At 47.0% G+C, this 15,368-nt stretch overlaps 1 protein-coding gene across 1 annotated transcript in view; it reads left to right on the top strand.

The window, feature by feature from the left end:
* LOC138267311 (zinc finger protein 418-like) overlaps positions 1-15,368 on the top strand; it is a 114,316-nt gene that overhangs the window by 31,677 nt on the left and 67,271 nt on the right. The window contains exon 5 of the mRNA XM_069216168.1: positions 13,257-13,364. Within this exon, the coding sequence (XP_069072269.1) occupies positions 13,257-13,364 (108 nt within the window). The remainder of the gene's footprint in view (positions 1-13,256; positions 13,365-15,368) is intronic.

Below are 15,368 nucleotides of genomic sequence, written 5' to 3'. Positions count from 1 at the left end.
GGAGACAAGCCTCTTATAGGTCTTGTCCTGCCCTAGATGTCCTGCCAAAGGCACATCATGAGCCAAACCCAGTAGGAAGGTCCTGAAGCCCTGGGGTACCACCAGCATACGAGCTGACCCCGGCTCAGGAACCTTAGGCTCACTATACAGGAGGCCATCCTCCCAATAAATCAGGTGAGTACCTGGCGCCCCGCCAGCCGCCTGGGCTGCAGCCTGCTGCCGCAGTCCCTCAAGAGTAGGGCATTCCTTCTGCGCTGTGCAGAATACTTCCCTGGTGGGTCCCCCTTCCTGCTGCCACTGCGACAGCTCAGGGACCTCCCCCAGTTCAGCCACCTGTTCCCCTGTAGGTTCCGGGGCATCACCCTCAGGCTCTGCCTCCTCCCGGACCGTGGGAACTTCTGGGGCGGGTTTCCCGCGCCTCCTGCCTTTCCTCTTCTTGGCAGTCCCCTGGGCCACTGTTTCAGGCTCCAGGGGCTCTTGACTACCCTGATTGGCTGCCATAGACCGGGTGGATACGCATACCCACCCAGGCAGACCCAACATCTCCAAGTGAGACCTGTGTTCCACCTCCTTCCAAGGGGAATCCTCCAGGTCGTTGCCTAGCAAACAATCAACAGGCATGGTTGGACTCACAGCTACTTTCCAGGAACCTGAGACCCCCCCCCCATTCAAAGGGAACCTGCGCCACTCTGCAGAGGCGCTCAGAGTTGTCTACTGCAACTACTTGGTGAAGTACCCGGGGATCAATCTGCTCTTCAGACACCAGGTGACTCCTCACTGTAGTCACACTGGCTCCTGTGTCTCTCAGAGCCTCCACCCTCTGTCCATTGATGGTCACCCATTGCCTGTACTTCTTAGTGTTATCAGGCACTAGGTTTCTCTGGACCATCTCACTGTCCCCTAGTGAGACAAGGGTCATTTCTGCTGGTTCCCACCCACCTGAAACCAACTCCTCCCCAAGCGCTACACTGGCCAAACCCTGGGACGGTGCACCAGTGGGTGCCGGTGTACTTTTGGGGCATTTGGGGTCCCCCCTCACATGACCCACCTGGTCACATGAATAGCACTTACGTAGGGGACCACCTGCCATTGGCTTCCCTTTGGAGAACCATGGCCTCTTTTCACTGGGGGGTTGGGAATCCTTACCCTGGGAATCAGTTTGGGGCCCTTTAGAGAACTCATCCTGTTTGCCCTTACCCCCCCCTTTCTTCTGAGAGGGACCCTGCCCACCCTTGGCGTGGTCTCCCCCATACCTCTTTTGGACCCTGGTGCTCTCCCAGCGGTCCGCTTCCTGTGCAAGCTTCCTGGGGTCAGTCAGCTTGCTGTCAATGAGGTGCTGGCGCAGCTCTGGAAAACATAAACTGTACAAGTGCTCCCAAGCAATTAAATTGTAAAGCCCCTCATACGTGTTTACCTTACTGCCCTTCACCCAACCATCCAGTGACCTGCAAAAAGAATCAACACATTCCAACCATGTTTGGGATTCCTTTCTCTTGTAGGATCTAAACTTCTCTTTGTACTGCTCAGGGGTGAGACCATACCTGGTAAGTAAGGCCTCCTTCATGGCAGGGTAGGTGAGACTCTGAGCATCCCCTAAGGCCGTCAGTGTGTCCCTCCCCTCTGCCTCAAAATGCTTCCACAAGGCTGCCCCCCAATGAGCTTCAGGGACCAGGTTCATGTGGAGAGCTGACTCATAACCCTTGAACCACAAGTAGATATCATCCTCCCTCTTATAATCCCTCACAAGGTCTTTTGGGATGTGTACCCTTCTCTCAGGCTGCACTGTAGAATTGCTGCCACCATCCCTACTGGACTGGTTTCTATGATCTATCTCTTTCAAGCTAAGCTCATGAGCCATTGTTATCTTCTTCTCCTCAAGGGCTAGCCTTCTCTGCTCCAATTGGTACTCCCTTTCTGCCTGTCTGTCCTGTAACTCTTCAGGTGTCAGACCCTTGGAGGATACACTGCTACTTGCCCTAGAGATTCTCCCCTGAGACATAGCAGGCCCACCCACTACATCAGTGTGAGTGACTTGCAACTCCTCTTCCCCCTCTGGCTCCTCATCTGTGTGCCCCTCAGCTGCTTTGGCTGTCACCCAGGCCCTCAGCGCCTTTTGCAGCTCCTCCTTCCGGGATGAGCTCTCAATGGGACAGCCAACATTCCTACAAAACTGCTTCAACTGAGCCACCTTGTAGCTCTCCAATTTCTCCAAATCAAAAGCAGTTTCAGCTAGGGCATCTCCAGACTGAGACATGATGAGAGGTTAAAAAAAAATATGCACAGTTCCAAAAACAGAAAAGCAAGTTCTCAAATGAAGTTTCAGCAAAGTCAATCCCGGGATCAGTGAAAAAAAAAAAAACTGAATGCAGAGAAAAACAGTCCAAGTAAAAAAACAAAAATCACAAGACTAGTAGTATGTGGTCACGTAGTGGTCTGAGATCAAAAACAGTAGTGTACACTTAATTACTGTATGTCAAGTACAAATACAAGTCCAAATCCCGACCGCTGGTCACCAATGTTAGAAATGGGGTCTTTGGTTGACAGTCAGGTTACCCCCTGTTCAAGCAAGGACCCTCACTCTAGTTAGGATAAAAGAGAATCACCCTCAGCTAACCCCTGCTTACCCCCTTGGTAGCTTGGCAGAGCAGTAGGCTTAACCTCAGAGTGCTGGGCGTAAAGTATTTGTACCAACACACACAGTAACTTAATGAAAACACTACAAAATGACACAACACCAGTTTAGAAAAATAGGAAATATTTATCTAGACAAAACAAGACCAAAACGACAAAAATCCAACATACACAAGTCAAGTTATGATTTTTTAAAGGTTTAAAATAAAAAGAGTCTTTAGGTAGTTGTAACAACACACTAGCGCTGCTAGCGTGAAAATGTACCTGGTTTGCGGCAAAAATAACCCCGCACGGGCGGTGTGCGTCGAAAATAACCCGGCACGGGTATATGCGTCGAAAACAGCTCGGCTCGGCGAGGCGCGTCGAAAAAGCCAGCCACGCGACGGTCCGAAGTCCCGCGGCGCTGGTTGCGATCTCTCAGCCTTCGTCAGCGATGCTGCGCGTCGTTTCTCCTGCTCCGGGCGTCGATTCTCCGGTCGCGTTTCCAGCGGCGTCGTTTCTCAGCTGCGGAGCCGGCGTCGCGTCGTTTTCTCAGCCGCGATCGGATTCGCGTCGATCTTTTCCCCGCACGGTGCTCGGTGCGTGTATTTTTGTCCTTAGGCTGCCAGCCTCTCCTTTCAGGGTCCCAGGAACTGGAAGGGCACCACAGAGCAGAGTAGGGGTCTCTCCAGAGACTCCAGGTGCTGGCAGGAAGAAGTCTTTGCTATCCCTGAGACTTCAATAACAGGAGGCAAGCTCTACATCAAGCCCTTGGAGATTTCTTCTTCAAGATGGAAGGCACACAAAGTCCAGTCTTTGCCCTCTTACTCTGGCAGAAGCAGCACTGCAGGAAAGCTCCACAAAGCACAGTCACAGGCAGGGCAGCACTTGTTCCTCAGCGATCAGCTCTTCTCCAGGCAGAGGTTCCCCTTGATTCCAGAAGTGTTTCTAAAGTTTGTAAGTTTGGGTGCCCTTCTTATACCCATTTTAGTCTTTGAAGTCACCTTCCTTCAAAGGGGACTCACACCTTCTTGTGAAATCCTGCCTTGCCCAGGCAAGGCCTCAGACACACACCAGGGGGCTGGAGACAGCATTGTCAGAGGCAGGCACAGTCCTTTCAGATGAGAGTGACCACTCCACCCCTCCCTCCTAGCAGAGATGGCTAATCAGGAAATGCAGATTACACCCCAGCTCCCTTTGTGTCACTGTCTGGTGTGAGGTGAAAAACAACCCAACTGTCAAACTGACCCAGACAGGGAATCCACAAACAAGGCAGAGTCACAGAATGGTTTAAGCAAGAAAATGCTCACTTTCTAAAAGTGGCATTTCCAAACTCACAATCTTAAAATCAACTTTACTAAAAGATGTATTTTCAAATTGTGAGTTCAGGGATCCCAAACTCCACATGTCCATCTACTCTCTAGGGGAATCTACACTTTAATCATATTTAAAGGTAGCCCCCATATTATCCTATGAGAGAGAGACAGACCTTGCAACAGTGAAAACGAAATTGGCAGTATTTCACTGTCAGGACATATAAACCACATTACTATATGTCCTACCTTATCCATACACTGCACCCTGCCCTTGGGGCTACCTAGGGCCTACCTTAGGGGTGCCTTACATGTAAGGAAAGGGAAGGTTTAGGCCTGGCAAGTGGGTACACTTGCCAAGTCGAATTTACAGTGTAAAAATACACATACAGACACTGCAGTGGCAGGTCTGAGACATGATTACAGAGCTACTTATGTGGGTGGCACAACCAGTGCTGCAGGCCCACTAGTAGCATTTGATTTACAGGCCCTGGCACCTCTAGTGCACATTACTAGGGACTTACTAGTAATTCAAATATGCCAATCATGGATGAACCACTTACATATAATTTAAACAGGAGCACTTGCACTTTAGCACTGGTTAGCAGTGGTAAAGTGCCCAGAGTAACAAAAACAGCAAAATCAGAGTCCAGCACACATCAACAACCTGGGGAACAGAGGCAAAAAGTTAAGGGAGACCACGCCAAGGATGAAAAGTCTAACAGTGTTGTTGCAGGTCATTAAGTTGGTAATTGATATTGCGGGGAAGGACGTAGTGCAGGGAGTCAATGGCAAGGGGGGTGATGGGGTTGACTATGGCTTTGCAGAAGGCTGGACGCAGTCCCTGGGTTCTGTATGCGAAGGTGCCTCGCAAAGTGGTTTTGGCATCTGCCTGGAGTCAGAAGTTGAGGTGCTCCATGAGGGGCTTTGGGTCATCGGTGATGGTGCATTGGATGGTTTTCTTGAATATGATGGCGATACCCCCGCCATGTTTGTTGGTGCGGTCTTGGTGTATCATCTTGTAGCTATCAAGGGTGGCGATGTCGGGTTTTGAGGAGGGTGTTAGCCATGTTTCGACAATGAAGGCGACGTCCGTGTCGTGTGTGGTGATGGTGTCCCAGGTTTCTGTGTATTGTTTGCATAAGGAGTGGGAGTTTAGCAGGATGCACTGGAGTGTTGCCTGGTTGTTCATAATCTTCTTTGTGGATGCAGTGTGGGCATTGCAGTGGGGGGTGGGGGGTGCTGGGAGGACCAGGGGTACTGGTGCTGGGCTCGGTCCAAGGGTGAATGGGCGCAGACTGGCTTGCCTTTGGCTGCTATTCTTTTGATTACATTATATATCCTGAGAGATGGGAGGAGCCAGTGTGGGAGATGGAAAGGCGGCAGTGGCAGGAAGGAGGTGTTGGCAGGGGCAGTTGCAATCAGGCTCGGGAATGCAGGCAGAGCTGTCGCAATCAGGCTCAGGAATGTGGGCGGAGCTGTCCCAATCAGACTTAGTAATGTGGGCGGAGCTGTCAGTGGCAGACAGGAGGGCCGTGGAGCAGCTGGGGAGCTGTGACTGGTCCAGTGGGCCACCAACTCCAGAGCAGACCCCCAGCATAGAGACCAGTGTCAGCAGTAACCCCTCTCTTGTGGTTCTTCTTCCTGAAGAGATTGAGCTCAGAGGAGCAGCAGCGCAGCTTTGGTGCGACCAGCTCCATTTATTGACAGCTAGAAGCCAGCTCTGCACCCAGAGCCATTGGATATGGTGGCAAAGTTCCAACTGTTGATTCCTGCTATTGGCCCCCCAAACACCTCTGCATCCAAAAGGTACAGTGTGTGTCCGAATATGTGACAGAACAACTAGGTCCTAAACAGCTATAGCCTAAACCACTACTGCTAAACTACTGTCTAAACAACAATTGTGCCTGAATAACAATTGCCTGAACAACTAATATATATATATATATATATATGTGTGTGTGTGTGTATATATATATATATATATATGTGTGGGTATATATATATGTATATATATGTATATATATATATGTGTGTGTATATGTGTGTGTGTATATATCTATATATATATGTCTGTGTGTGTATATATATATGTGTATATATATGTCTGTGTATATATATATATGTGTATATATATATATATATATATGTGTGTATATATATATATATATATATATATATATATATATGTGTGTATATATATTCTAAACAACTAATAAACCATAAGAACCAAAAAGAAAACCTTACCTCAAAATTAGTTGTGCAGGCAATTGTTATTCAGGCACAATTGTTGTTTAGACAGTAGTTGTTCAGTACTTAGTTGTAGAGACTTTTTAGTTGTTTAGCAGTAGTGGTTTAGGCAAGTAGTAGTTTAGACCTAGTTGTTCAGGATGTTTCCCTGTGTATCCACCCCCCAAGTACCTGTTTGCAAAGTGGTGCAAACCTGTCAGCAGCCGCAGATCCCGTCAGCACCAAGAACACCCAAAGCACCTCGCCACCCAGTCTCCTTGGGCAAGGTAATAAGAAACTGACTGTTGACTCTTGGTCTAGGGCCTGCAGAACCTTAAGGTGAGTTACCTGAAGCTCACCCTGCAAGTGCCTGATTGCACACTTTGATTGCCTCCTTTGACTTCAATGGGAACCATTTGAACAGTGAAAATACCCTACTTTCCAAAGCTTGTAAAATTCACAGTTGTGGTTGTATGTGGCTTAAAACGTTCATTCTGGTGTCTAAATAATATGAAAATATTCTTTATTTTTCTACATTGGTGTTGGATTTCTTCCGAGTCATTTACTAATTGACCATGTTATTGTGAAATGCTTTCACATGTTCCTCTAAGTAGCTTGACTGCTCTTTGCCGCACTATCTGGACTGAGCTAAGGTTTACTGGTGTGAACGTGAAGTCCACTACTGGGTAATGTGCTAGTATTACATGGTAAGACTCCCCAGCCCTACCACATAATATTGTCACCTTGCTACATCATGTGGAATCATTGTCACATGCATTATGTCCATGTCCACACTTCTTGACTACAAGAAGAAGGTATATTTTCCAATGTTTTAACTGGCTTGGGGTAAGGTCAATGGAGGCAGCAACTACAGTATGCTTGCAGGGGTGCGACACAGCTTACCAGCCATCTACTAAAACATTTGGATCAAGTACTAATCGAACTGCAGAAAGCAGAAATGGTAAAACATGGTTCCTCTTGTCAAAATCGACTGATGGCAACTTGAGGCCCTCCACTGCACAAAAGAAGGACTTTCAGTGTATGTGACTAGTCTACAGAACATTGCTGTCTATTCCAGCATACCAAGTAGTATGAAAATCTCTAAATGGGGAAATTGCTGTTGGACTTTTATGGTTATTAATATCACCTTTAGGCCTGTGTATATATCTAGCATTAAGAACAAAGTTACTGTGAAGAGACAGGCACAGGGGTGTGGAATTTATTAAATTATCTACTTGTCCAGGGGACAGGTTGCTTTTCAAATCTACTTGTCCTGTAAAAAAATCTACTTGTCCCTTTGGTGCCATGTAGTGTGGTGCCACATTATGGCAGCAATCTCATTATGTAAGAGCTCTGATAATAGCCTCTCTGATTATGCCAGGGCTACTCCCACAGTACGGCTTGAATACTTGCAGTTTCAATCCCTACTGTAGCAATTTCCTTATTTTGCCACCTTTCTGCAGATCTGCATACTGGGGCTGGAGGAAGCAGTAAGCATTAGTTCCAGGGCTGGAATGCCTTTGAGTCTGCAAACCTACTAACCTGCATGTTTTAAGGATTTTCACCAGCTTCTCTCTAATATTTTCCCATAATAAGAAAGGTTGGACATTTACTCCTGACAATTGCAGAATTAGAACTTCTTCCAGGGTTGGGAAGAAAGTGGCTGGAGGGAAAATGAACTTGCAAATGCTCAATAGATTTTCACATGAGCAAATCTACACATGCGTATTTACCCATGCTAAAATACAGTTCACAAATATTTTATAGGGGTACGACATATACCATGGGTGCACTTTTGTGACTTTCTTTAAGAATTTGGGGCCACGTGTAGGTAGGTTCAGATTTGCGACTCGCAATTTGCGAGTCGCAAATCCGTATGTAGGATGGTGTCCCTGACACCATCTGTGATTCGCAAGGGCTTCGCAAATGCCCACCTCATGAATAATCATGAGGTGGGTCGCAATTTGTGACCCCCTTGCGAATGGCGGCCCTCACAGGGATGGTGGCCTACTGGAGACAGCAGACCACCATGTCTGTGACTGCTTTTCAATAAAGCAGTTTTTTTTGTTTTTTTGTAATGCAGCCCGTTTTCCTTAAAGGAAAACGAGATGCATTACAAAAACGAAAATTATATTTTTTTTTACAGTGACATTCACAATGGGGAAGGGGTCCCATGGGGACCCCTTCCCTTTTGCGAAAGTGTTAGCACCCATTTGAAATGGGTGCAAACTGCGATTGGTTTGCGCCCGCGTTCGCAAAACAATCCTACATTGCACTGCGAGTCACAATTAGGAAGGGAACACCCCTTCCTAATTGCGAGTCGCAAACCCGTTTTGCGATTCGGTAACCAGGTTACTGAATCGCAAAACTGGGTTTGTGCATCGCAATGTGCTTTTTGCACATCGCAAACAGCGAAAGTCGCTGTTTGCCACATGCAAAAAGCTACCTACATGTGGGTCTTGGTCCCTAATTAGGTCTGGTGTTAACAAAGACATTTTGTTTTTATTAAACTTCTATTTCTCTCTCTTTCGGCTGGCTTTACTTTGAGTGATCGCATTCTGCTCTTCCACAAGGAGCATATTGGCACACAAAGTAGTTTTGTTCAGTGTCAGGAACTACAGTGGCAATCAGTGACGTAACGAAACTGTATGGTGCCCCTTTGCAAAGAACATGGAGGAGCCCCTCTCCAGACTCACTTGGGGCAGGTGCTGTGCTGAAGGGGCCCCCTGGAGGGCGGCTGCGGGCCTTTGTTATGCCACTGGTGGCAACGTGTGCTTTTAGAGTTAAAAAACGTTTTGGTTTTTGTAAGAAAATGCCTCCTTGGCATGGTTACCCCCTGACTTTTTGCCTTTGCTGATGCTATGTTTTGAATTGAAAGTGTGCTGAGGCCTGCTAACCAGGCCCCAGCACCAGTGTTCTTTCCCTAACCTGTACTTTTGTATCCACAATTGGCACACCCTGGCATCCAGGTAAGTCCCTTGTAACTGGTACCCCTGGTACCAAGGGCCCTGATGCCAGGGAAGGTCTCTAAGGGCTGCAGCATATCTTATGCCACCCTGGGGACCCCTCACTCAGCACAGACACACTGCTTGCCAGCTTGTGTGTGCTGGTGAGGACAAAACGAGTAAGTCGACATGGCACTCCCCTCAGGGTGCCATGCCAACCTCACACTGCCTATGCAGTATAGATAAGTCACCCCTCTAGCAGGCCTTACAGCCCTAAGGCTGGGTGCACTATACCATAGGTGAGGGCACCAGTGCATGAGCACTGTGCCCCTACAGTGTCTAAGCCAAACCTTAGACATTGTAAGTGCAGGGTAGCCATAACAGTATATGGTCTGGGAGTATGTCAAACACGAACTCCACAGCACCATAATGGCTACACTGAAAACTGGGAAGTTTGGTATCAAACTTCTCAGCACAATAAATGCACACTGATGCCAGTGTACATTTTATTGTAAAATACACCCCAGAGGGCACCTTAGAGGTGCCCCCTGAAACCTTAACCAACTACCTGTGTAGGCTGACTGGTTTTAGCAGCCTGCCACACTCGAGACATGTTGCTGGCCTCATGGGGAGAGTGCCTTTGTCACTCTGAGGCCAGTAACAAAGCCTGCACTGGGTGGAGATGCTAACACCTCCCCCAGGCAGGAGCTGTAACACCTGGCGGTGAGCCTCAAAGGCTCACCCCCTTTGTTCCAGCACCACAGGGCACTCCAGCTAGTGGAGTTGCCCGCCCCCTCCGGCCATGGCCCCACTTTTGGCGGCAAGGCCGGAGGAAATAATGAGAATAACAAGGAGGAGTCACTGGCCAGTCAGGACAGCCCCTAAGGTGTCCTGAGCTGAAGTGACTCTAACTTTTAGAGATCCTCCATCTTGCAGATGGAGGATTCCCCCAATAGGGATAGGAATGTGACCCCCTCCCCTTGGGAGGAGGCACAAAGAGGGTGTACCGACCCTCAGGGCTAGTAGCCATTTGCTACTAACCCCCCAGACCTAAACACACCCTTAAATTTAGTATTTAAGGGCTCCCCTGAACCTAAGAATTTAGATTCCTGCAACTTACAGAAGAAGAGGACTGCTGAGCTGAAAAACCCTGCAGAGAAGAAGACACCAACTGCTTTGGCCCCAGCCCTACCGGCCTGTCTCCCTCCTTCGGAAGAAAACTGCTCCAGCGACGCTTTCCCCAGGATGAGCGACCTCTGAATCCTCAGAGGACTGCCCTGCTTCCAAGAGACCAAGAAACTCCCGAGAACAGCGGCCCTGTTCAACAAAGACTGCAACTTTGTTTCCAGAGGAGCAGATTTAAAGACCCTTGCAATCCCCGCAAGAAGCGTGAGACTTGCAACACTGCACCCGGCGACCCCGACTCGACTGGTGAAGAAACAACGCTACAGGGAGGACCCCCAGGCGACTCCAAGACTGTGAGTAACCAAAGTTGTCCCCCCTGAGCCCCCACAGCGACGCCTGCAGAGGGAATGTCGAGGCTCCCCCTGACCGCGACTGCCTGACTCTGAAATCCCGACGCCTGGAAAAGACCCTGCACCCGCAGCCCCCAGGACCTGAAGGTTCGGAACTCCAGTGCAGGAGTGACCCCCAGGAGGCCCTCTCCCTTGCCCAGGTGGTGGCTACCCCGAGGAGCCCCCCCCCCTTGCCTGCCTGCACCGCTGAAGAGACCCCTTGGTCTCTCATTGAAATCCATTGGAAACCCAACGCGTGTTTGCACACTGCACCCGGCTGCCCCCGCGCTGCTGAGGGTGTACTTTTTGTGCTGGTTGTGTCCCCCCCCGGTGCCCTACAAAACCCCCCTGGTCTGCCCTCCGAAGACGCGGGTACTTACCTGCTGGCAGACTGGAACCGGGGCACCCCCTTCTCCATTGAAGCCTATGTGTTTTGGGCACCTCTTTGACCTCTGCACCTGACCGGCCCTGAGCTGCTGGTGTGGTGACTTTGGGGTTGCTCTGAACCCCCAACGGTGGGCTACCTTGGACCCCGATTTGAACCCCGTAGGTGGTTTACTTACCTGCAAGAACTAACATTACTTTACCTCCCCCAGGAACTGTTGAAAATTGCACTGTGTCCACTTTTAAAATAGCTATATGTGTTTTATGTAAAAAGTATATATGCTGTTGTGATTATTCAAAGTTCCTAAAGTACTTACCTGCAATACCTTTCAAATGAGATATTACATGTAGAATTTGAACCTGTGGTACTTAAAATAAACTAAGAAAATATATTTTTCTATACAAAAACCTACTGGCTTGGAATTGTCTCTGAGTGTGTGTTCCTCATTTATTGCCTGTGTGTATGTACAACAAATGCTTAACACTACTCCTTTGATAAGCCTACTGCTCGACCACACTACCACAAAATAGAGCATTACAGAGCCAACTTCCTACAGTTTTTTTTTGCCAGTGTTTGTTACAATGTTGAGGGCCTGGTAGCTCCCACAACAATAAAGTGTTACAAAAGCCATGTCAAAACAAGACATGCATTGATGAAACTAAAAGACTTATAAAAATATGTCAGATCAGTTGGCTTTGTCAGTGTTTGTTTATTTTCATGCTTCCCATAATCGTGTTGAAAATGGTTACGCTGATTTTCCATTAGAAATATTTTTGGGAAATACTAGCATTCATCAAAACATTTTACTAATTGACACTTCATTTGCATCTAATCAGAGAGCATTCTGGGAGCATTATACTTAGCCTCATAGCCTAAACTTTTCAAACATGTGTATACACGTTTTTGTTTTTTGTACTGGAACCAACGTCAGTAGTGAAGTGTGACCTTAAAACATTTATTTACAGCACTCACCCTAATAATGAAGGTTTTCAAATAATGAACCATAAATACAAGTTCGAACAGCATTATCTGTTGGAAACACATTACCTCAACTGCAGACAGTTCCCCACTCTGTAAACTGGCAGCCAAAGGGTTTGTGCTGCAGAGGGTTGGTCCTACTTGTCCCAAGGACAAAGTAAACATAAAAACTTGTTGCCCTTGACCCCAAACAAGATGTCCCGGGCGTCGGGCGATAGGAATTCCACATCCCTGCAGGCATCAGTCAGCTCCTTCTTTTCCTAGCACTTTTAGGCACATTGGCTAATGTAGCACCAATGCGCTTTAATAACGTACGTTAAGTTTTGGGAAGTAATAAGTTCCAGTTACGTTTCATCTAGCCTTAAACGTTTTGTAAATGAGTCACAAGACTATCGAAGCAATAAGATATCAATCGTGTTCTTCTTTCTAGCACCCATAATACCTTTGAGCATATCAGCCATTGTCACTCCTATACACGTTATCAGTGCATTTTAAGGTATGGAGAGTAAAAAAAAACACATCAGCCATGTTATCTCTCTCTGGAATTAATATTACTGGCTGCTCTGTGATTCCCAGTCTTGTGGGGAACTTAGTCCCAAGTACATCAATAATGTACAATATTACATAGGATTATAATGGTTTTAGTAGTTACAGAGTTTTTATTTTTGATAACGTGATAATTTTAATATATTTTAATCGCTCATTTGGATACTTCAGTACTGTTTATTTAACAATAGTTGTATGGGTTTTACTGAAATATTTATAAGATGCATTCTAAAGATTTTGTATTTTAATAGTTTTTATTAACCAAACATGAAAAAGTGTACCCTTAGAACTGCTTCTCCTTTGTGAATTACAAAACAAAGTGGGTAGGAAAGGGGACCAATGCCAACTCTTAACTTTAAAATTTTTTTTAAACACATCTGCTTTTTCTTTAAGGAAAATAGCATGCATTTACAGAAAAAGTTTACTTTATTTAAATGCAGTCAGAGGCATGTTGTTCTGCTACTCCTAGAAAGCCACCATTCCTGTGATGCCTCCAATCAAAGTAAGTCGCAATTTGTGGGTACTGCTTTGATTTTAATTACCTACTTTGGATTACGACCCACTCCAATTGGGAATTTAATTAATTAATTTATTAGTGCATAAGCTGGGTTGTAAAGTTCTTTACTAGTCACAAATTGTGATTTTGTAAATCAGACCAAATATACCTAAATCATTTTTGAATTGTTAGAACTCACATTTACTTTATTTTTTAAATACATTTTTTCCACCTACGCAGGATTTGTCAACACTGATGTTCATCTGGCACATGATGATGAGCCAGCGACCATTTTCATTGACCACATGGGAGCAGAAATTGGGGAAGGCAGCACTGATCCTGACATGGGTAATTTTCCTAATTCATATGCGCAGACTGAGGAAAGCAATGCTAAGCCTGATGTGGGTAGATCACTAATTCTTTCTTATTTACATGGGTGCAGAGAGAAAGAGGAAGGCATCACTGAGTGCGACCTTGGTAACTCGTTAGTGCTATCTGACCGCTCTGCGTCTGGGGCATGGCTGATGGGGACCATTATTATGGTAAAACACTGGCTCCCTTCAGTCTTTTCTAATTTGATCTGTTTTTTTTTTTTTCATGTGGCGAGCAACTGCAGACAGTTTACCACACACGTGGGGCAGACTGAAGCAGCCCCTCATTCAGCAGTGCGACTTGTCCATTGCTGTGGCAAATGCGATTCGCAGATACTGGCAGCTGTACAGCTGGAAGGGAGTTGATCAGAAGTGGATATGATTAGCAGGAGTGGACTAACTGGTGTACTTGTGCTAACAGATAAATGGACTTTGCATCTCCATTACTGTGAGAGCACAACACTTCATTACATTGGGGTTTCGGGCCTTTATTGACTATTGTTGGTGCACAGGGAACTCAAGTGTACGTGGACAAAGTGATGGAGGAATGCTTCAATTAATCCCAACCTCTGGCAGATACTCAGCAGCATCCCAGTCCATTGCTTTTTGCCCACTATCCAACACTAGACAGATGTGCAAACCAGTGTTGGCCCTGCTTGGATAGTACAGTCCGGCCTGAACTGCCAGACCAGATCCACATAATTAACCTCAGAGTTGGATCTTGTCAGTGAGGTATGGCTGAGCCCTGTGGCATAGTGAGCACAGAGTACAGTCTAGGTATTGTTGTCGTACTTAGGGCATCTACTGCAACAAAAACAAAGTAAAGGATGGACTGCTTGAACTATTCTCAGCCATTGGCACTCAGGGCACCCCCTAGTCCATGGTTGTTCAGTCACAGGGGTGAAAGATGCACCAGACCCTGAGGCTGTACCTGGGAGATGACTGTACCTAGAGGCTTGTGGAGGGGCCTCTGAGGCAACACCAAGATCACAGATGCATCAGAGGCTGAGGTAGTACCCAGGACTAGGCTGTACTGAGAGGCCTGTGGAGCAGTCTCAAAGGCACCATCAAGGTGATAGCTGCAGCAGTGCCTGAGGTTGTACCCAGGAGGAGGCTGCACATACAGGCTTGTGGAGGGGCCTAATAGGCAACACCAAGGTCACAGATGCACCGAGGCTAGTCTAAACCATGGAGGTGACTACAAAATGTCTTGTCGGTGTGGGAAGTGGAGGCCACTTCAGATGTACAGCATGGGTGTTGATCCTGCAGCTTGAAGATGACAGGCTGGTGCCTGAGGTTATTACATAACTGTGGACAGGGAAGCAAACATTCGTACATTTTGTTCAGTGTCCTTCTTGCTTAGCCTTCTGTTAGACTGGTATATGAACCTTGGGTTGCTGACTTGGCAACAAACTAGTGACCCCGTAGTATAAAGTGCCTGATGTGTTGCACCCGAGGCAGTGCCTGAATGAACAATGACCTAGTGAGCTTGCTATGGCTCTCTGAGTCTTTTTGTGACACAAGTGTGTTGTGCAGTTTGTTTCCTCATAATAAGGGGCTCCATTAACCCCACGAATTGGGATCTAGTTTTCATCGTAGAGAAGTGCTTGGGATCACTTTGATTGTAGTTGCACATGTACATGGTCCTGACTCTTAATAAACACCCTATCCTAGAGTCCTTAGCAAGTATTTAATAAGTGATTAGATCAGCCCACAGTCCAGGCTGCCTCCTCCTCGGACCTCTGCTATCTTTTGAGTTGTGCCTTTCTACAAAATAAGAACTGAGACAGGGTCTCGTGGTGAGGCTATCCATCTATCTATCTATCTGTGGATTTGTATAGCATGCTAATCACCTGTAAGGGTATCCATCTCTGTTGCTGCGTGGGTCAGCTGGAGGACTCAGTCGAAGAGACAAGTTTTGAGCTGCTTTTTGAATGGCAGGATGAAGTGGGAGGCCCCCAGGTGGAGGGGGAGAGCATTC

This window comes from Pleurodeles waltl, chromosome 12, assembly GCF_031143425.1.
Source record: "Pleurodeles waltl isolate 20211129_DDA chromosome 12, aPleWal1.hap1.20221129, whole genome shotgun sequence".
Taxonomy (NCBI): Eukaryota; Metazoa; Chordata; class Amphibia; order Caudata; family Salamandridae; genus Pleurodeles; species Pleurodeles waltl.
Note: the sequence above shows the minus strand (reverse complement) of the source record. Positions and strands in the feature narration are given on the sequence as shown.